The following is a 22901-nucleotide window of genomic DNA, read 5'->3' as shown; positions in this document are numbered from 1 at the left end:
GGAGCTACTTCTCCGTGAATTGTCACCTTGTTGTGGTGGAGAAGCTTGTGTGGTCCTGAGATCCCGAGAGTGATGCCGTCTGGAGCTATGGTCCTGGTAGGGTCACCAATGGTGGTAAAGTTGAGGGTGAGGTCCCTGACAAAGAACAATCCAACCAAGACCTCAGCGGTGGAACAAGTGGACTAATTTACTTTGAACTCAACGGCTGTGAAGGCAGATGAAGGCTGCAACAAATCCATCAGCTCCAGTAGTTGTGGTTTCCATGCCATTGAAATCAGTTGGTTGATTTGTGGAGTAGAACCATAGAACATTACAGCACAGAAACAGGCCTTTTGGCCCTTCTTGGCTGTGCTGAACCATTTTTCTGCCTAGTCCCACTATCCTGTACCTGGGCCATATCCCTCCAAACCCCTCTCATCCATATAACTGTCCAAGTTTTTCTTAAATGTCAAAAGTGAGCCTGCATTCACCACTTCATCTGGCAGCTCATTCCACACTCCCACCACTCTTTGCGTGAAGAAGCCCCCTCTAATGTTCCCTTTAAACTTTTCCCCCTTCACCCTTAACCCATAACCCATGACCTCTTTTTTTTTTCTCCCCTGGCCTCAGTGGAAAAAGCCTGCTTGCATTCACTCTATCTCTACCTATCATAATTTTATACACCTCTATCAAATCACTCCTCATTCTCCTACGCTCCAGGGAATAAAGTCCTAACCTATTCAACCTTTCTCTGTTACTTAGTTTCTCAAGTCCCTGCAACATCCTTGTAAACCTTCTCTGCACTCTTTCAACCTTATTAATATCCTTTCTGTAATTAGGTGACCAAAACTGCACACAATACTCCAAATTTGGTCTCACCAATGTCTTATACAACCTCACCATTACATTCCAACTCTTATGCTCAATACTTTGAATTATAAAGGCCGATGTACCAAAAGCTCTCTTTACAACCCTATCTACTTGTGACGCCACTTTTAGAGAATTATGTATCTGTACTCCCAGATCCTTCTGTTCTACCGCACTCCTCAGTGTCCTACCATTGACCTTGTATATTCTACCTTGGTTTGACCTTCCGAAGTGCAATACCTCACACTTGTCTGCATTAAACTCCATCTGCCATTTTTCTGCCCATTCCTCTAACTGGTCCAAATCCCTCTGCAAGCTTTGAAAACCTTCCTCACTGTCCACTACTTCTCCAATCTTTGCATCATCAGCAAATTTGCTAATCCAATTTGCCACATTATCATCCAGATCATTGATATAGATGACAAATAACAATGGACCCAGCGCTGATCCCTGTGGCACACCACTTGTCACAGGACTCCACTCAAGAGTAGCAATCCTCCACTACCACTCTCTGGCTTCTTCCATTGAGCCAATGTCTAATCCAATTTACTACCTCTCCATGTATACCTAGCTTCCTAACTAACCTCCCATGCGGGACCTTGTCAAAGGCCTTACTGAAGTCCATGTATACAACATCCACTGCCTTCCCTTCAACCACTTTCCTGGTAACTTCCTCGAAAAAGTCTAATAGATTGGTTAAACAAGACCTACCATGCACAAAGCCATGCTGACTGTTTCTAATAAGTCCCTGTCTATCCAAATACTTGTAGATCCTATATCTTAGTATTCCTTCCAATAATTTACCTACTACCAATGTCAAACTTACTGGCCTATAATTTCCCAGTTTACTTTTTGAGTCTTTTTTAAACTATGGAGCTACATGAGCTATCCTCCAATCCTCCGGCACCTGACCCGTGGATATCGACATTTTAAATATTTCTGCCAGTGCCCCTGCAATTTCAACACTAGTCTCCCTCAAGTTCTGAGGGAATACCCTGTCAGGTCCTGGGGATTTATCTACTCTGATCTGCCTCAAGACAACAAGCACCTCCTCCTCTTTAATCTGTATAAGTTCCAAGACCTCCCTACTTGTTTGCCTTGTTTCCATAGACTCCATTCCAGTTTCCTTAGTAAATACAGATGCAAAAAACCCATTTAATATCTCTCCCATTTCTTTTGGTTCCATACATAGCCAACCACTGATCTTCAAGAGGACCAATTTTATCCCTTACTATCCTTTTGCCCTTAACATACCTGTAGAAGCTCTTAGTATTATCCTTCACCCTGACTGCCAAAGCAACCTCATGTCTTCCTTTAGCCCTCCTGAATTCTTTCTGAAGTATTTTCTTACTCTTTTTAATACTCCTCAAGCATCTTATTTCCTCCCTGTTGCCTATAGATGTTATACATCTCTCACTTCTTCTTTATCAGAGTGCCAATATCCCTCAAGAATCAAGGTTCCTTATTCTTTTTCATTTTGCCTTTAACCCTCACTGGAACATACAACTCTGCACTCTCAAAATTTCTCTTTTGAAGGCCTCCCACTTACCAATCACATCCTTGCTAGAAAACAACCTGTCCCAATCTACGCTTTTTAGATCCTTTCTCATTTCTCAAATCTGGCCTTTTTCCAGTTTAGAACTTCAGCCCGAGGACCAGATCTATCTTTATCCATGATCAAGTTGAAACTAATGACGTTATGATAACTGGAAACAAAATGTTCCCCTACACACACTTCTGTCACCTGCCCTAACTCATTTCCTAATAGGAGATCTAATATTGCATCCTCCCTAGTTGGTACATCTATATAATGATTTAGAAAACTTTCCTGAACACATTTCACAAACTCTAACCCATCTAGACCTTTAACAGTATGGGAGTCCTAATCAATGTGTGGAAAATTAAAATCCCCTACTATCACACCTTTCTGACTCCTGCAGTTGTCTGCAGATTTGCTCCTCCAATTCTCGCTGACTATTGGGTGGTCTATAATACAACCCTATTACTGTGGTCATACCTTTCCTGTTTCTCAGCTCCACCCATATGGCCTCAGTAGCCAAGCCCTCTAATCTTTCCTGCCAAAGCACCACTGTAATATTTTCCCTGACTAGCAAAGCCACCACCCCCCCACCCTTCATCCCTCTGCCTCTACCATGTCTGAAATATCGGAACCCTGGAACATTGAGCTGCCAGTCCTGCCCCTTCTGTAGCCAAGTTTCAGTAATGGCTATGATGTCATAATTCCACATGTCAATCCAGGCCCTCAGCTCATCTGCCATTCCCACAATACTCCTCACATTGAAATATACACTCCTCAGAAGACTGTTATCACCACACACAACCTTACTATTTATGACTTTGCATGAACTACTAACATCATTTATTTTTACCCCCATTCCACTATCTACTCTGGCACTCTGGTTCCCATCCCCCTGCAAATCTTGTTTAAACCTTCCCCAATAACACTAGCAAACCTCTCTGCAAGTATATTGGTCCCCTTGTAGTTCAGGTGTAACCCATCTCTCTTGTACAGGTCCCACCTGCCCCAGAAGAGGTCCCAATGATCTAGAAATCTGAAACCCTGCCCCCTACACCAGTTTCTCAGCCACGTGTTCATCTGCCAGAGCATCCTACTCTTACCCTCACTGGCACGTGGCACAGGCAGCAATCCGGAGATTACTACCCTCGAGGTTCTGTCTTTCAACTTCCTACCAAGCTCTCTGTACTCACTCTTCAGGACCTCCTGACTCTTTCTACCTATCTCATTGGTACCGATGTGTACCACGACATCTGGCTGATCACCCTCCCACTTCAGAATGCTGTGCACGCAATCAGAGACATCCCTGACACTGGCACCCGGGAGGCAACAGATCATCCGGGAGTCTCTGTCACGACCACAGTATCTCCTGTCTGTACCCCTGACTATGGAGTTCCCTATCACTACCACTCTCCTCTTCTTCCTCCCTCCCTTCTGCACTGCTGAACCAGACTCAGTGCCAGAGATCCAGCTGCCACAGCCTGTCCCAGGTAAGCCATCTCCCCCACCCCCAACAGTATCCAAATCGGTATACCTGTTCTGGAGGGGAATGGCCACAGGGGAACCCTGCACTACCTGCCCTTTCCCCTTCCCTCACCTGACAGTAACCCAGTTACCTGTGCCCTGTTCCTTAGGTGTAACTACCTCCTGGAAGCTGCGATCTATAAACTGCTCAGTCTCCCAAATGATCCGGAGGTCATCCAGCCCCAGCTCCAGTTCCCTAATGCGGTTTATTAGGAGCTGCAGCTGGATGCACTTCTTGCAGGTATCGTTGTCAGGGAGACCCGAGGTCTCCCTGACTTCCCACATCCTGCAAGAGGAGCATTCCAACATCCTGCCTGGCATATTCTCTAGTCTGAATCCAAAAAAAAAGAAAAACAGAAACTTACCGGAATCTACCCTCACCTCTGTCTGTTTCTTGCCGAAGCCTGATTTAGCCAAAACTGTCCCACTCCGACTCAGTCCACTCCAATGATGGCCGCTACGACGTTGGCTGCTGTTGTGGCAGTCTCCCTTTTAAACCTTGGCGCGCCTCATCACGCGCCTGCGCAGTAGAGCCTCTTTTCCCCAAACAGTTAAAGAAAAGAAAAATGACCTTCCCTCAGCGATGCTTCAGTCTTTCACTCTCAGCCTCTGAGAAGCAAGATCATGCGCTTCTTGGATTGCAGCATCAAGTACATGTTAAACAAATACACGCACAGGTGTCTTCGCTCTGTGATAGATCAACAGTACAAAGACCATCATCCTTGACCTCGAGGGATAGCCACAATGACGATGACGACATGGAGCCAAGAAAAATAGAGGGCTATGGGTAACCCTATGTAATTTCTAAGGTAAGGATGTGTTCAGCACAGCATTGTGGGCTGAAGGGCCTGTATTGTGCTGTAAGTTTTCTATGTTTTTTTTAAACTATTCCTCTGCCTCCCAATACCACCTCTCAGGTGTCTTAATCTCTGGAACCTTGCCTTTTAGACTCTGTCAGTAAGTAGGTAGGAGTACAACCAAATGGTTCAATTTGCCAAAATGTATTGAAATGCATTGTGTTGAAAAAAGCAGTGATTTTTATCACTGATAGTTGGCAAGAAGCAAGCAGCAAGACCATTCAGAACCATTTTGCTTACTGCAGTTTCTAGCATTCAGGCTTGGAGATGCCAGAAATAACCAGGAGCAAAAATGAAACAATTTCACTACTTCAGTGAATTAGGAACTATGAATAATTTGAAGATATTGACAATCATCATGAATGCTACAATGAAAATGAAGGATTGGAGCAGTCATCAATAGCATTGAATGAAGGCAGTCCTTATCTGTGCGAAGTATGTGCGCTGATCTTGTTCATTTACAATCAAAAGAGCACGACAATGCTGAATTCCTCCATCGATACACCATTTTATAGTACTGTATTACTATAGTAGTGTTCTAATTTGTTTCATATTTTATTTAAATATATAATTTGTTGCTCAGTTTGTCATTTTAAACCTTTTTAACAATTTTCATGAACCATTTGCTAATTCCAGCAGCCTTTTCTTTGGTGCAAAATGTACTGGTCCTGATTTACTAGAATTAACCGAATCCACAGGATTTTGTTTACTCTGATAGTGGCCTTAGCAAACAAGTCATCCCAACAAGATCATTGTCCAAATATTGCTAGTCCTATTTAGTAAACACACAAGATGCAGCTCAGTGATTCACATAGCTGCCAAACTAAATTATCAAAAATCTTTCTACTCAACAGATATAGGAACTAATATCAACAGTTGATGCTAAGATTAAGATCAGAAGATAGAACTATATAAGTAGCAAAATTAAAGCAAAAAAGCAAAAGGAAAAGCAGCTTGGAGCAACAGCTGAAAACTGAGTGGATGCTATAGCAAAAAAGATGTACTTCTGGACACAAACCAAAATAAACTTAGCCTGTGTCCAATAATTATTATCTTATTTATAGATCTGAAAATTTTGGCTGAGATCCAATTTATAAAGGCTCCCTGAACTTCTCTATTTTTTTGGACTTCATTTAAACTTAATCTTTTACCAAGATTTTATTCATCCTTTTCTAGTATCTCACCATTTACTATTGACTGATGAGATTCACCCTGAAGTACAGGCAGTCCCCGAGTTACGAACGTGCGACTTACGGACAACTCATACTTTTGAACGGAGGGAGGAGAACGCTGTCCGCCATTTTTAGTCATTGCTGTTAACACTGTGTTGAGTGTGCAACTTTGTATTTGGCTTAAATATTTCTCAGCAAGATTCACCCTGAACCCCCCCTTTCCAGTCAGCACCGCCCCCACTTGTCCCATTTAACCTGTCTCAGTGTGGGTGGACTTTAGGATCCGGGGCAGCAGAGACCCGTGGCTGCTGATGAATCTGCAGTTTTCTGTTCCGTTGATGGAAAGCAATCGCGATTGAAATTGAAGTGGAAATAATAAAGCGATCGGAAAGAGGTGAAACGCCAGCAGTCATTGGAAAAGCGTTAGGCTACAGTCAGTCAACAATTGGAACAATTTTAAAGGATACAGGTAAAGGATAAAGTGAAAATAATGGATCATGTGAAAGGCCCTGCCCTGATGAAAGCTACGATTACTACTAAGCAACGCAGTGGTTTAATTATTGAAATATATGCGTTTCTTAAGTGTTTTCTATGCACAGAAAGGTAAAATATATATACTATATACTAAGACAAACATTTGACAATACTGGATGTACCTGTTCCCACTTACATAAAAATCCGACTTAAAGATGGACTCAAGAACGGAACTCGTTCGTAACCTGGGGACTGCCTGTACTTTATGAGGCTTTTTTTTTTTAAAAACACAAAAGCGATGATATAAATACAAGTTGTTTTTACATTATACATTAAACATATGTGCACACTCCCTACAGACAAATTACTAAGTATTTTGAATCATTCCACAGGCCATTACACTAATAAACATCATCAGGACACTCTATTGGAACAATTTAATTTTCTATTAAGCAGTATCAACATTTATCTTCATTGTTTTATGTTCACTAATGTTCCTCCAAAAATGTTTCCATAACATTTTCATCAAAACATGGCTCAGATTAATTAAATTTTACTATGGACAGGCCTACCTTGCGAAGACGACTGACCATGTTTTATGTTCACTAATATTCCTCCAAAAATGTTTCCATAACATTCTCATCAAAACATGGCTCAGATTAATTAAATTTTACTATGGACAGGCCTACCTTGCGAAGATGACTGACCATTTCCCCTCGTTTTTAAGTAGCTCAATAAGGTTCCCTTCAAACTCTTGCATTTCAGGGAGCAAGCCTTGTGCTATCCAACCTTCTAACTCAGGCCCTTCAGTGCTGTTAGCATCCTTGCAAATCTTTTCTGCACCCTTTTCAACTTAATGATATTTTTCCTATAGCTAGGCAATCAAAACTACATACAGTACTCCAAATGTGGTCCCAACAACAGTTGTAACATAATATCCCAATGTCATGACCGATGAAGGCAAGCTTGCCAACCACCTTTTTCACCATTACCTGTGTTGTTACTTTCAGGGTATTTCAGATTTGTAACCCTAGGACTCTCTAAAGAACCATTAGAGAATTGCAATTGTGCAAGTCCTGTCCTGGTTTAACTGGCCAAAATACAACAACTCACACTGGGGTTGCACCTGGATGACAGACTTGAGTGGAGCACTAACTCTGTGGCTGTGTACAAGAAGGGCCAGAGTCACCTCGACTTCCTGAGGAGATTGAGGTCCTTTGGGAATGTAGGGCTCTCCTTCGTATGTTCTACCATTCTGCTGTCACCAGTACAATCTTCTCTGCGTTGGTGTGTTGGAACAATGGCATCAACACAAGTGATTCCAACAGGCTCAATAAACTGATTTAGAAAGGCTGGCTCTGTTATAGGAGTCAAACTGGACACACTAGAGGCTTGTGGTAGAACAAAGGACCGTACAGAAAATCCTGGCAATTCTGGACACCCTCTGCATGCCACCTTCACTGAAAAGAGAAGCAATTTTAGTAATAGACTAAGACAACTGCACTGCTCCAAGGAGCACTACATAAGATCATTCTTTTCCTTGGCCATTAGGCTCTATAATAAATCAACCTATAACCGGGGAAGTGAAAACCCCTCCTGGTAGACTGTTTGCGGTAATCTATCTTTTATTCTTTCTTATTTCTCTTCTAATATTTGTAAATCTGTCCACTTGTAGTGCTACTGTGATACTGTAATTCCCTTTGGGATCAATAAATGATCTATCTATCTTAAAATTCAAGCTCAAGTTCAATTGTCATTCAACCATACAGGAAGACCATGAAACATTAATACCAAATGAAGCAGTGTTTCTCCAGGGCCAAGGTACAAAATGCAGTACCAACAGTCACACACAGCATAAGCCATACACAAGGTACATATAGCACATAATAGTAAAATAGTCACAGAGAAAAAAAAATAATATAGTCCAACTCCCTGAGTGTCATGTCCTGTAGAATGATGTTGTCGGAAAGAACTTGTCCAAGTTAAATTCCAACTATTATTCCTTGGTCCACTTTCCTGGTTGATCCCCAAAAATAGTTCTACTAATGCATTACCTAAACCAGAGTTTTGTACCCGTATCTGCTGACTTACAGTAAATCTTTCAGATGTAAAGGTGAGAAGTATGTAAAGGTGAGAAGTCCTGTTAGTAATGGTGTTTAAAATTTTTACCTAATTTGTTAATTTTTTTCTTTTAGATATTGTTTCTAGTAATATATCAATGAGAAATATTTGGTAGTTTATTTTCACTAACCGTTTTTCTTGCAAACAATGAAATAATCTGAAGTAAGGTGCTCTTGTGGCTGTGCCAGCTATTCCAGACTCTGGGCCTGAATTCCCAGGATGTTGGATACTATAAACTCCATCTGCAAGACACCATTGTTTGACAGCATCTTAGTATTTTTGAAAATCTGCTAACAACTTTACCAAGGAAACCTAATCATTTACATATGAAACAGCAATTGGATACTCAGCTGAAATATATTAATATTATGATTTCATTCTGATGTTACAAAACAATATACTGTTCCCAATTTTTCCCAATGTTTCAGGCTAACAAGCTGAACTTTAAGTTGAAATACTGGTATAACTTGGACTCTGTGTTAAATGCCATCTTGAAGATGTTGAAGAAAATGGTAGCAACAACAATATGAACAATCATTAAGAGTCTGAATGCTAGATAAATAACCTAAGCACACATTAAGGAAACTGCACATTATTTTAATGACAAGCACTGGGACATATAGTACTATATAAAACTCGAATAATCCAATAAAAAAAAAGCCAAAAAACACTGTGCAGGGGAAGAGAGAACAAAAAACATACATGGTGCAAACAATAGAAGCAAGCCAACAGCATCCTGAACCAGACTGAGTCCCGATCCATTCCTGGAGCAGCCAGAATAGTCTGAAACCAAACCTTGGAATCCAGCATTCACACCAGTGGGGCAGGGATGCACAGCAGCTGGTTCAGTTCACTGCCTTGGCACCGAGGAGAAAAGAATAAACATTCACAGGACAGCAAGCGAAAACCAGCCTGACCCTCACCTCTGTACCAGACACTTGGGCTTCCAGTCTATCTGGGCCAACACTTAAATTGACTTAGCACAGAGTACTGCCATACTCCAGGACCTGGATCCAGGTACGGCGACACACCCAGGCCACCCAACTCAAGGCCATTCTCAAACTCACCAATCAGCTCAGTGCTTGGAGTGATCCAACTTCACACCTGTGTTAGGTGGATGGGCATCAAAACTCTTCTGCATCAACTCCTCTCCAAACCACTCCCTCCATCTCTGGTAGTGATACCAACTGCAACTGATACCCCAGCGGCTCAAACACAAACATGTTCTGCCTCGGAATGCCTCAGCATGTCAGCTCATCCCACGAACCAGCCTCACCTCCCCCTACCTCCTCACTGTCTGCGGTAATGGTTAACCACATCTGCTTCACAAAAGACATTATATGTAATGTTTTTAGGCAATTCTCATGCCTCCAAGGGACAAAGTTGATCCTCTGGAAGATTAGAATGGTGATCTATACATTGAGCCGAAATAAATTGGGGAATATCTTAAATGGATTTTCCCATTATATTTACTCAGGAGATGGACACAGAGTCTACAGATGTGAGGCAATGTAACAGCAAGGTCATGAACTATATACAGATTACAGAGAAGGGGTTTGCTGTCTTGAAGCAAAGTAAGGTGGATAAATCCCCAAGGCCTGACAAGGTATTCCCTGACATCCTTTAAAACTGCCTTAGACACAGTGAGGTACCAGAGGATTGGAAGATAGCTTATGCTGTTTAGGAAACCAGGGAATTATAGGCTGGTTAGCCTGACATCAGTTGTGGGAAAGTTATTGGAAAGTTCTAAGGGACTGGATATGTAAGTAAATGGAGAGACATGGACTGATTAGGGATAGTCAGCATGGCTTTGTGTGTGGTAAGTTGTGTCTAACCAATCTTATAGAGTTTTTCAAGGAAATTACCAGGAAAGCTGATGAAGGCAAAGCAGTGGATTTTGTCTACAGGGACTTTAGCAAAGTATTTGACAAGGTCCCACATGGGAGGTTGGTCAAGGAGATTCAGTCACTCGGCATTCAAGGTAAGATTGAAAGAGTGCAGAAAAGATTTACAAGTATGTGGCCAGGATTTGAGGGCACAAGATCTAGGGAAAGGCTGAATATGCTAAGACTTTATTCCTTAGAATGTAGAAGATTGAGGGGAGACTTGATAGAGGTGTACAAACTTATGAGAGGTATAGATAGGATAAATGCAAGCAGACTTTTTCCACAGAAGTCGGGTGAGACTACAACTAGAGGTCATGGCTTAAGTGTGGAAGGTGAAAAGTTTAAGGGGAACTTCTTCAATCAGAAGGTGGTGAGAGTGTGAAATAAACTGCCAGAGCACATGGTCAATGTGGGGTCAATTTCAACATTTGAGAGAAATTTGGATAGGTGTATAGATAGGAGGGGTATGGAGGGCTATGATCCAGGTGCAAGTCGATGGGACTAGGCAGATTAATGGTTCAGCATGGAGTAAATGGGCTGAAAGGCCTGATTCTGTGCAGTAGTATTCTATGACTCCATCTCATCCATGCTTCTCATAATTTTGTAAAGCTCTGCAGTAAATAGTCCTCCCTCAGTCCTCTACAAGAATAAAGTCAGACTTTACAGTTTTTCCATTATAACTACAGTATCCATTCCATGCAACATCCTAATAATCAGAATCAGGTTTATTATCACTGGCATGTGACGTGAAATTTGTTAACTTATCAGAAGTTCAAACATAATCTAGCAGAGAGAAAAAACAAGATAAAATAATAATAAATAAATACATACAGTATATGTGAATTAAATAGATTAAAAATCATGCAAAAAACAGAAATATTATATATTTAAAAAGTGAGGAAGCGTTCAAGGGTTCAATGTCCATTTAGGAATCAGATGGCAGAGGAGAAGAAGCTGTTCCTGAATCACTGAGTGTGTGCCTTCAGGCTTCTGCACTTCCTATCTGATGATAACAGTGAGAAAAGGGCAAGCCCTGGGTGCTAGAGGTCTTTAATAGTGGACACTGCCTTTCTGAGACACTGCTCCTTGAAGATGTCCTGTACCCAGGATAGAGCTGACTAAATTTACAACTCTCTGCAGCTTCTTTCGGTCCTGTGCAGTATCATCTCCGTCCCCCACTGCCCCCCCATCCAGACAGTGATGCAGCCTGTCAGAATGCTCACCACAGTACGTCCACAGAAGTTTTTGAGTGTATTTGTTGACATACCAAATCTCATCAAACTCCTAATGAAGTATAGCTGCTGTCTTGCCTTCTTTATAAATACATCAATATGTTGGGACCAGGTTAGACCCTCAGAGATTTTGACACCCAGGAACTTGAAACTGCTCACTCTCTCCACTTCTGATCCCTCTATGAGGATTCATATGTGTTCCTTTGTCTTACCCTTCAAGAAGTCCACAATCAACTCTTTCGTCTTACTGACGTTGAGTGCAAGGATGTTGCTGTGGCACCACTCCACTAGTTGGCATATCTCACGGCTGTACGCCCTCTTGTCACCACCCGAGATTCTACCAATAATGGTTGTATCGTCAGCAAATTTATAGATGGTATTTAGGCTATGCCTAGCCATGCAGTCATGAGTATATAAAGAGTAGAGCAGTGGGCTAAGCACCCTGAAGTGCACCAGTGTTGATTGTCAGTGAGGGGAAGATGTTATCACCAATCTGCATTGATTGTGGTCTTCTGGTTAGGAACTTGAGGATCCAATTGCGGAGGGAGGTACAGAGGCCCCGGTTCTGCAACTACTCAATCAGGATTGTGGGAATGATTGTACTAAATGCTGAGCTATAGTCGATGAACAGCATTCTGATATGTGTTTTTTGTGTTGTCCAGGTGGTATAAAGCCATGTGCAGAGCCATTAAGAATTTATCTACCATTGACCCATTGTGACGATAGGCAAATTGCAATGGGTCCAGGTCCTTGATGAGGCAGGATGAGTTCAGTCTAGTCAAGACCAACCTCTCAAAGCATTTCATCACCGTAGATGTGAGAGCTACTGGGCGATAGTCATTAAGGCAGCTCACATTATTCTTCTTAGGCACTGGTATAATTGTTGCCTTTTTGAATCAAGTGGGAACTTCCACCTGTAGCAGTGAGAGGTTGAATATGTCTTTGAATACTCCCGCCTGTTGATTTGGCACAGGTTTTCAGAGCCTTACCAGGTACTGCATTGGGAATTTCCGCCTTGCGAGTGTTCACTCTTTAAAGACAGCCTAACATTGGCCTCTTAGACAGAAATCACAAGGTCATTAGATGCAGCAGGGATCTTCACAGCTATAGTTGTATTCTCCTTCCCAAAGCAGAGCTCTTCCATTCTATGCAATATCTCTCCTGCACTCTCTCCATTGCTACATGCACATCCATCCTGTAGTTTGGTAACCAGCATTGTATGCAATACTCTAATCATCATCTAACCAATTCGAATGCTATTGTTTCACATCCTTACCCAAGTGTATCCAGGCAAGTTTATATAATAATAATTTGGATCAAATTTGAGCACTAAAACTTGACCTTTCTATAAGTTTATCTTAGTCACAGGACATTAACACATATTAACATTAACATTTTTCATGTGAAAAATGAAGCAATATTTACAAAGCTATAGAAAGGAAATTTAAATAGCTGGATCTTCTTACCATACAACTCATCCCTGATGAGGTTCAATACACTGGTATAAATGCCCAATTCTGGCAAGAGATCTTCTAATACCTGGAACACCAAATTCATTCTATCCTCTGTTGGCTTTTTGAAGGACAGTTCCTTTTTGTCTTCAATCAGACGGACAAGATACTGATTAGCTGCTCAAATAATGGAAAAAATAATGACTAGAGCAAAGCTGGATTTATTGAATATGATAATTTCTTCTTCAAAAGAAAATTGTACACATGGGGCCATACCACATCTCTCACAGATATCCTAAACCAGTTCATTTACAATAAATTAATTTTATGTGATAACTGCTATTATAACTACAGTTGCTTTGCATAAAATAAGATCTCCCAGCGTAGTGAGATGAATGAGCATTTAATCTGTTTTTGGTTGCAATTGTGAGAGGGATGCAACATCATGGATAACTTCACTACTCTCCTTCATGGTGTTACAGGAATTTAAATCAGCTTCTGGGATCGTTGAGATGAGCACAAAGGAATGGGATTAAAAAGGAACAAAAATATTGCACAATGCTATATACTAGAATTTAGACATTGTAGAAATTGAGTGGCACAGATATGAGTTTAGTAACAGTTTCTTTTGCCGACTCATTACATGAGAGGTTTCTAACCTGTTGTCCATGGACCCCTTGGTTAATGGTAGAGGTCAACGATTTAAAACAGATTGAGAACCCCTGTATTACACAAAAATTCCATTGGAGAGGACTGACACATTGCCTTGGAAATCAGAGTGATGTTTGTGGGAGAGCAGTCTGGCAGTTTGCCTGAAGGATAAATGGAAGTTTGAAGCATCAGATTGTCTGAGGAATCAAGGAATGGAGGATGATTTGGGAAGGAACAGAATTCTTAAATTACCTGGACATCAGAGCAGATTGTCGACCACTGGGGAATTGAGTGGGGATAGAGAATCAGAATCAGCTTTATTGTCACTAGCGTCATGAAATTTGTTGTTCTGTATAGCACTACAGTGCAGGCATAAAAATCACAATAATCCACAACAATAGAAAAATAAATAGATATATAGATAAATAGTGCAAAGGCGGAATAGTGAGGTAGTGAACTGGGGTTCATGGACCATTTAGAAATCTGATGGCAGAAGAGTGGTAGCTGTGTGGAATGAGCTTCCAGTAGTAGAGGCAGGTTCTGTATTGTCATTTAAAGTAAAATTGGATAGGTATATGGACAGGAAAGGAATGGAGGGTTATGGGCTGAGTGCGGGTCAGTGGGACTAGGTTAGAGTAAGCATTCGAAACGGACTAGAAGGGCTGAGATGGCCTGTTTCCAGGCTGTAATTGTTATATGGTTATAAGGGAAAAAGCTGTTCCTATAACTTTTAGTGTTGGTAATATGGGGGTAAATGGAGAAAAACTGAGAAATGAAAGACAGTATGATGGGGTAGCTGTACATTGGGGTTTCAGATCAAGAGGGAGATTGAGGTCAGGTTGAGGAGAGCAAATATAGCATCTGAAGGAGGATTACAGACCTAAAACATTCAATCTTAATCATGTGGCCACACCTGCAGAAATTTTCCAGTTTTTTATTTTTATGAAATTAGTAGATTAGTGGATTAGACACGAGACCATAACATCATAAAACAAAGGAACAGAATTAGGTCATCTGGCCAATCGAGTCTGTTCCACTATTCAATCATTGCTGATCCTTTTTTTTTAAAATCTCCTCTTCAACCCCATTTCCAGGGCTTCTTGCAACTTTTGATGCCACAGACAATCAAGAACCTATCTCTGCCTTAAATACACCCAACTCCACAGCTACATGTGGCATCAAATTTCACAAAGTCACCACCCTTTGGCTAAAGAAATTTCTCTGCATTTCTGCTTTGAAAGGACGTTCCTCTATCCTGAGCTGTGCCAACTTGTCCTAGACTCTCTCACTATGGGAAACACCCTTTCCACATCTGCTCTGTCCAGGCCCTTCAATATTCAAATAGTTTCAGTAAGATCCCCACCCCAATCCTTCTGAATCCCAGACCCACTGCCATCAAACATTCCATGTGTGATAACACTTTCATTCTTAGAGTCATCCTTATGAACCTCCTCTGGACTCTCTCCAACGCATGCACATCTTTTCTAAGATGAGGGGCCCAATACTGTTCACAATACTCAAGGTGAGGCCTTACCAGTGCCTTATAAAGCCTTAGCATCATATCCTCGCTCTTGTATTCTAAACCTCTTGAAATAAATGCTAACATGGCATTTGCTTTCCTTACCACTGATTCAACCTGCAAGTTATCCTTTAGGGTGTTCTGCACAGGGCTCCCAAGTCCCTTTGCATCTCAGATTTTTGAATTTTCTCCCGATTCAGAAAATAGTCTGCATACTCATTTCTTCAACCAAAATGCACGACCATGCATTTTCCAGCACAGTATTCTATTTGCTACTTTATTACACTTTCTCCTAATCTGTCCAAGTCCTTCTGCATACTACCAGTTCACTCAATACTACCTGCCTCTCCACCAATCTTTATATCATCTGCAAACCTGGCAACAAAGCCATCTATTCCATCATCTAAATCATTTATATACACCATAAAAAGAAGTGGTCCCAACACCAACCCCTGTGGAACACCACTAGTCACTGGCAGCTAACCAGAAAAGGATCCTTTTATTCCCACTCGCTGCCTCCTCTCAATCAGCCAATGCTCTAATCATGTTAGTAACTTTTCTGTAATACCATGGGCTCTTAACTTGGTAAGCAGCCTCATGTGTGGCACCTTGTCAAAGGCTTTCTGAAAATCCAAATATAAAACATCCACTTCATCCCCTTTATCTATCCTACTTGTAATCTACTCAAAGAATTCCAACAGGTTCATCAGGCAGGATTTTCCCTGAAGGAAACCATGCTGACTTTGTACTAAATTGTCCTGAGTCACCAAGTGCTCCATCACCTCATCCTTAACAATTTACTCTAACATCTTCCCAAACACGGTCAAGCTAACTGGTCTATAATTTCCTTTCAGGGGCTTTCCTCCTTTCTGAAAGAAAGGAGTAACATTTGTAATTTTCCAGTCCTCTGGCACCATGCCAGAGCCAATGATTTTTGAATATAATTTCTAATGGCCCCACAACCACTAATGCTACCTCATTCAGAACCCTAGGATGTAGTTCAACTGGTCTGGGTGACTTATGTACCTTTAGGTCTTTCAGCTTTTTGAGCACCATCTCTCTTATAATAGTAACTGCACCCACTTCTCTTCTTTCAGACACTACAACATCATGCATACTGCTAGTGTCCTCCACAGAGAATACTGATGAAAAATAAAGCAACACCAACAAAATGCTGGTGGAACGCAGCAGGCCAGGCAGCATCTATAGCAAGAAGTACAGTTGACATTTCGGGCTGAGACCCTTCGTCAGGACTAACTGAAAGAAGAGATAATAAGAGATTTGAAAGTGGGAGGGGGAGGGGGAGATCTGAAATGATAGGAGAAGACAGGAGGGGGAGGGATGAAGCTAAGAGCTGGAAAGTTGAATGGCAAAAGGGATACACAGCTGGAGAAGGGAAAGGATCATGGGACAGGAGGCCTAGGGAGAAAGAAAGGGGGATGGAAAGATGTGCTGGGTGGTGGGATCCTATTGGAGATAGCGGAAGTTACAGAGAATTGTATGTTGGATCCAGAGGCTAGTGGGGTGGTAGGTGAGGACAGGGGGGACCCTATCCCAAGTAGGGTGGCAGAAGGATGGGGTGAGAGCAGATGTGCGTGAAATGGGAGAGATGCGCTTGAGAGCAGAGTTGATGGTGGTGGAAAGGAAGCCCCTATCTTTAAAAAAAGGAAGACATCTCCTTCATCCTGGAATGAAAAGCCTCATCCTGAGAGCAGATGCAGTGGAGACGGAGGAATTGCAAGAAGGGGATGGCATTTTTGCAAGAGATAGGGTGGGAAGAGGAATAGTCCAGGTAGCTGTGAGAGTCCGTAGACTTATAGTAGATATCAGTAGATAAGCCGTCTCCAGAGATAGAGACGAAAGATCAAGAAAAGGGAGGGAGATGTCGGAAATGGACCAGGTAAATTTGAGGGCAGGGTGAAAGTTGGAGGCAAAGTTAATGAAGTCAACGAGCTCAGCATACTCTGATGAAAAATTCTCATTTAGTTCATCAGCCATCTCCTTGTCCTCCATTATTATTTCTCCTGCCTTATTTTCTAGTGGTCCTATATCCACTCTTATTTCTCTTTTATTTTTAACCTATTTGAAAGAAACTTTTACTATCCTCTTTAATATTAATTGCTAGTTTCCTCCGATATAGCGTGTAACCTTGGACATTCAGCTCCCAACTACAACCATCCTTCAGCCACGAATCAATGATGGCCACAACATCATACCTGGCAATCTGTAATATTGCAACAAGATTATCCACCTTATTTCTTATACTACGCACATTTAGATACAACACCTTGACTACTGTATTTGCTATCCTTTCTGATTCTGCATCCCTAATGATTTGACACTCGGCCAGTTGGCTGCAACTAAGACCCATCACCTGCCTGCCCTTCCTGACAGTCTGACCACTCACTATCTTTACTTTTTTATCATCCGTCCTATCCAAAGTCCTTCACTCTGGTTCCCACCGCCCCGCCAAATTGGTTTAAACCCTCTCCAACAGCTCGAACAAACATACCCATGAGAATATTGGTCCCCCTTGGGTTCAGGTGTAACCCATCACTCTTGAACAGGTCATACCTTCCTCCAGAAGAGATCCCAATCATCCAAGAACCTGAAGCTCTCCCCCTTGCACCAGCTTCTCAGCCACGCATTTATCTGCCAAGTCATCCTTTTTCTGCCCTCACTGACGCGTGGTACAGGCAGCAATCCAGAAATTACTACCCAGGAAGTCCTGTTTCTCACCTTTATAACTAGCTCCCTAAATTCTCTTTTCAAGATCTCATTGCTTTTCCTTCCTATGTCATTGGTACCAAGCTCCCCCTCCCTCTCCAAAATGTTGTTGATGTGATCCAAGATATCCCTGACCCTGGCACCAGGGAGGCAACATACCATTCGGGTATCCTGTTTGCATCCACAGAATCTCCTGTCTGGTCCCCTCACTATCGAGTCCCCTATCACTACCTCTCCCCTCTATCTCTTTCCCTTCTGCACCATGGACACACGCTCGGTGCCTGGAATCCGGTCACCATGGCATTCTCCCGGGAAGTCACCCCCCGAACCAACAAAAGCATCAAAATCCGTATATTTGTTTTTGAGGGGAATGGCCACAGGGGTGCTCTACTCTAACTGCTTATTTCCATTTCTCCTGACAGTCACCCCAGCTACTTGCCTCCTGTAACTTCGTGGTGACTACTTCCTTGCAACTATGATCAATTATATCCTCTCTCTCCTGTACAAGCCAAAGATCATCCAGTTGCTGCTCCAGATCCCTAACACGGTCTTCAAGGAGCTGCAACTGGATGCACTTCACACATACGTAGTTCCCCGGGAGACTCTGGGTCTCCCGACTCCAACATTCGGCACCAAGAACACACCACAGCCATTTAAATGGTATAGTAAGAGAGGAAAAAAAAAGATAAAAAGGAACCGTAACAGATGCTTTACACAAAGCCGAAGCCTCCTTTGAGCCAAAGCCTGTCACTTCTACTCTCACCACTGGCCTACTTGCAACAATGGCTGCTCTGCTTATCCCCTCTGTACTTTTGTTTAGTTCGCAAAGCTCTGTTGACATCGCTGATAGGCCACGTACAATGGAGAAATGCCCTCGAAGCTCCCTTTTTAAATAACCACTGCCAACATGCAAGAAGTGCCTTCGAGACAGATGACAAATGGGAGGCACTATCTATATAGTGGAATATCTAAGCTCTCAAAGCAATGCACTGCAAATGCTGAAATGAAAGCAGAATTGTCTCAGTAGTGGTCTAATCTGATTACATACAGGATTTCCATTTATTCCAATTACTATATCCTACAATAGATAATAGGTGCAGGAGTAGGCCATTCGGCCCTTTGAGCCAGCACCACCATTCAATGTGATCATAGCTGATCATCCACAATCAGTACCCCGTTCCTGCCTTCTCCCCATATCCCTTGACTCCACTATCTTTAACAGCTCTATCTAACTCCTTCTTGAAAGCATCCAGAGAATTAGCCTCCACTGCCTTCTGAGGCAGAGCATTCCATAGATCCACAACTCTCTGGGTAAGAAAAAGTTTTTCCTGAACTCCGTTCTAAATAGCCTACCCCTTATTCTTAAATTGTGGCTTCTGGTTCTAAACTCTCCCAACATCAGGAACATGTTTCCTGCCTCTAGCGTGTCCAATGCCTTCAAGCCCAGTCGCTCCAATCATTCAACATATGACAGTCCTGCCATCCCGGGACTCATCCTCGTGAACCTACACTGCACTCCCTCAATAGCAAGAATGTCCTTCCTCAAATTTGGAGACTAAAACTGAACACAATACTCCAGGTGTGGTCTCACCAGGGCCCTGTACAACTGCAGAGGACCTCTTTGCTCCTACACTCAACTCCCCTTGTTACAAAGGCCAACATGCCATTAGCTTTCTTTACTGCCTGCTGTACCTACATGCTTACTTTCAATGACTGATGAACAAGGACACCTAGATCTCATTCTCGTTGTACTTCTGCTTTTCCTAACTTGACACCATCTGCCTTCCTGTTCTTGCTACCAAAGTGGATAACCTCACATTTATCCACATTAAACGGCATCTGCCATGCATCTGCCCACTCACACAATCTGTCCAAGTCACCCCGCATTCTCCTAACATCCTCCTCATATTTCACACTGCCACCCAGCTTTGTGTTATCTGCAAATTTGCTAATGTTACTTTTAATCCCTTCATCTAAATCATTAATGTATATTGTAAATATCTGTGTTTTAAATTTATCACAATTGTTCTGCAGGAAGTCACTATGCCTCAGTGTTTGATAGGATGATGTATTATGCCAAAATGCTGTCCAGTAGGTAACTAATTATAAGCTACATTAATTAGCTATGCCTAATTTCATAGGATTAATGAAAATCCTGTGTTCAAATTGGAACCACAAAATTATGCAAATATAGTGCCTATAAAAAGTATTCATCTCCACAGAGGTTTTCATGTTTTATTGTTTTACAACATTGAATGACAGTGGATTTAGTTTTTTTGACATAGATCAACAGAAAAAGAGCCTTTTGTGTCAAAGTGAAAACAAATCTCTACAAAATGACCTAAATTAATTACAAATATAAAACACAAAATAATGGATTGTACAAGTATTCACCTTTAATATGACAAACCAAATCATCACTGGTGCAGTCAATTGATTTTAGAAGTCACACAGTTAGTTAAATTGCGATCACTGTGTGCAGTCAAGGCTTTTTCAATTAATTGTAGTAAAAATACACCTCTACCTGGAAAATCCAACTACAGGTGAGTCAGTATCCTGGCAAAAACTACACCATTAAGTCAAAAGAGTACTCCAAGCAACTCCACGAAAAGGTTACTGAAAAGCACAAGTCAAGGAGATGGATACAAGAAAATTTCCAAGTCACTGAATATTTCCAAGTCAATCTTCGAGAAATGGAAAGAAATTGCATAGCTGCAAATCTGCCTAGAGCAGGCCATCCACAAAAAAGGAGTGACCATACAAGGGGACTGGGGAAGGAGGACACAAAGAGACCTATGACAACTCTGGAGGAGTTACAAGCTTCAGTGGCTCAGTTGGGAGAGACTGCGCATACAACAACTGTTACCTGAGTGCTTCACCAGTCACAGCTTTACGGGAGAATGGCAAAGAGAGAACCTAAATCTTAGCTAGAGTTTGTCAGAAGGCATGTGGGAGTTAGCTGGAAGAAGGTTCTATGGTCTGATTAAACCAAAATTGACTTGGCCATCAGAATAAATGCTATGTTTGGCAAAAGCCAAACATCACACATCATCAAATACACACCATCCCTACTGTGAAGCATGAAGGTAGCTGCATCATGCCGTTGGGGTATTTCACTGTCGCAGACCCTAGAAGGCTTGTGAAAGTCGAGGGCAAAATGAATGCAGCAAAATACAGAGAAATCCTGGAGGAAAACCTGATGCAGACTGCAAGAGATCTGTGACTTAGGATAAGATTTGTGTTCCAGCAAGACAATGACCCCAAGTATAAAGCCAAAGCTACACAGGAATGGCTTAAAAACAACAAAGTTAATGCCCTGGAGTGGCCAAGTCAGAGTCCAGACCTCAATCCAATTGAGAATTTGTGGCTGGACTTGGAAAAGGGCTGTTCACTCATGATCCCATGCAATCTGACAGAGCTTGAGCAGTTTTGTAAAGAATAGGGGAAAATCGCAGTGTCCAGATCTGCAAAGCTGATAGAGACCTCTCAAAACAGACTCAAGCTGTAATTGCTGCCAAAGGTGAATCCACTACATAATTACTCTCCCCCTTCAAGTCAGTATTTAATCAATTATTTTGTAATAGTAATTGTCATATAAACAGACTAATTTATAGAAATTTGCTTTCACTTTGACACGGAAGTCTTTTCCTGTTGATCAATATTAAAAAAAGGCAAATTAACTCCACTGTGATTCAATATTGTAAAATAATAAAACATGAAAACTTCCAAGAGGGGTGAATACTTTTTATAGGCACTGTACTTTGACACCACGTCTAGTGTGAGCTAATAATAGCTGTGGCCATAGGTGATACTGATCAATCAAGCATACAGTTTATCATGTGTTACCAATTTCTGACTTTTTTTCCTTAATCCTGTGACCTTTCATGAGCTATAAAATAGAAATGTGAGTTGCTACAAGCTCTGTGATCTTTTGTCTCATTTCTCTGCAAGTTCTAATACTGAAGTTATTTTATGGTTAAAAGGAAGGAGATAATTTAGATAATTGATCTAGAGAAGACAAAACTTTTCCTCTGACTTTTGCTTTCTCTTTCTACCATATAACCATATAACAATCACAGCACGGAAACAGGTCATCTTGGCCCTCCTAGTCCGTGCCGAATTCTTAATCTCACCTAGTCCCACCTACCCGCACACAGCCCATAACCCTCCACTCCTTTCCTGTCCATATACCTATCCAATTTTACCTTAAATGACACAACTGAACTGGCCTCTACTACTTCTACAGGAAGCTCATTCCACACAGCTATCACTCTTTTAGTAAAGAAATACCCCCTCATGTTTCCCTTAAACTTCTGCCCCCTAACTCTCAAATCATGTCCTCTAGTTTGAATCTCCCCTACTCTCAATGGAAACAGCCTGTTCACGTCAACTCTATCTATCCCTCTCAAAATTTTAAATACCTCGATCAAATCCCCCCCTCAACCTTCTACGCTCCAATGAATAGAGACCTAACTTGTTCAACCTTTCTCTGTAACTTAATTGCTGAAACCCAGGTAACATCCTAGTAAATCGTCTCTGCACTCTCTCTAATTTATTGATATCTTTCCTATAATTCGGTGACCAGAACTGCACACAATATTCCAAATTTGGCCTTACCAATGCCTTGTACAACTTTAGCATTACATCCCAACTTCTGTACTCAATGCTTTGATTTATAAAGGCCAGCGTTCCAAAAGCCCTCTTCACCACCCTATCTACATGAGATTCCACTTTCAGGGAACTATGCACAGTTATTCCTAGATCTCTCTGTTCCGCTGCATTCCTCAATGCCCTACCATTTACTCTGTATGTTCTATTTGGATTATTCCTGCCAAAATGTAGAATCTCACACTTCTCAGCAGTAAACTCCAACTGCCAACGTTCAGCCCATTCTTCTAACCGGC

The 22901-nt window shown here is 41.8% G+C and overlaps 1 protein-coding gene across 1 annotated transcript in view; it reads right to left on the bottom strand.

Moving 5' to 3' along the window:
• The window catches only part of LOC132379690 (uncharacterized), a 168094-nt gene that overhangs the window by 116768 nt on the left and 28425 nt on the right, over positions 1-22901 (bottom strand). The window contains exons 3-4 of the mRNA XM_059947949.1: positions 13116-13277; positions 8662-8773 (exon numbers count right to left, since the gene is read on the bottom strand). Coding sequence (XP_059803932.1) covers positions 8662-8773; positions 13116-13206 — 203 coding nt within the window. The 5' untranslated portion in view covers positions 13207-13277. The remainder of the gene's footprint in view (positions 1-8661; positions 8774-13115; positions 13278-22901) is intronic.

The sequence above is a fragment of the Hypanus sabinus genome, chromosome 22 (genome assembly GCF_030144855.1).
Source record: "Hypanus sabinus isolate sHypSab1 chromosome 22, sHypSab1.hap1, whole genome shotgun sequence".
In the NCBI taxonomy this organism is placed as follows: domain Eukaryota; kingdom Metazoa; phylum Chordata; class Chondrichthyes; order Myliobatiformes; family Dasyatidae; genus Hypanus; species Hypanus sabinus.
Note: the sequence above shows the minus strand (reverse complement) of the source record. Positions and strands in the feature narration are given on the sequence as shown.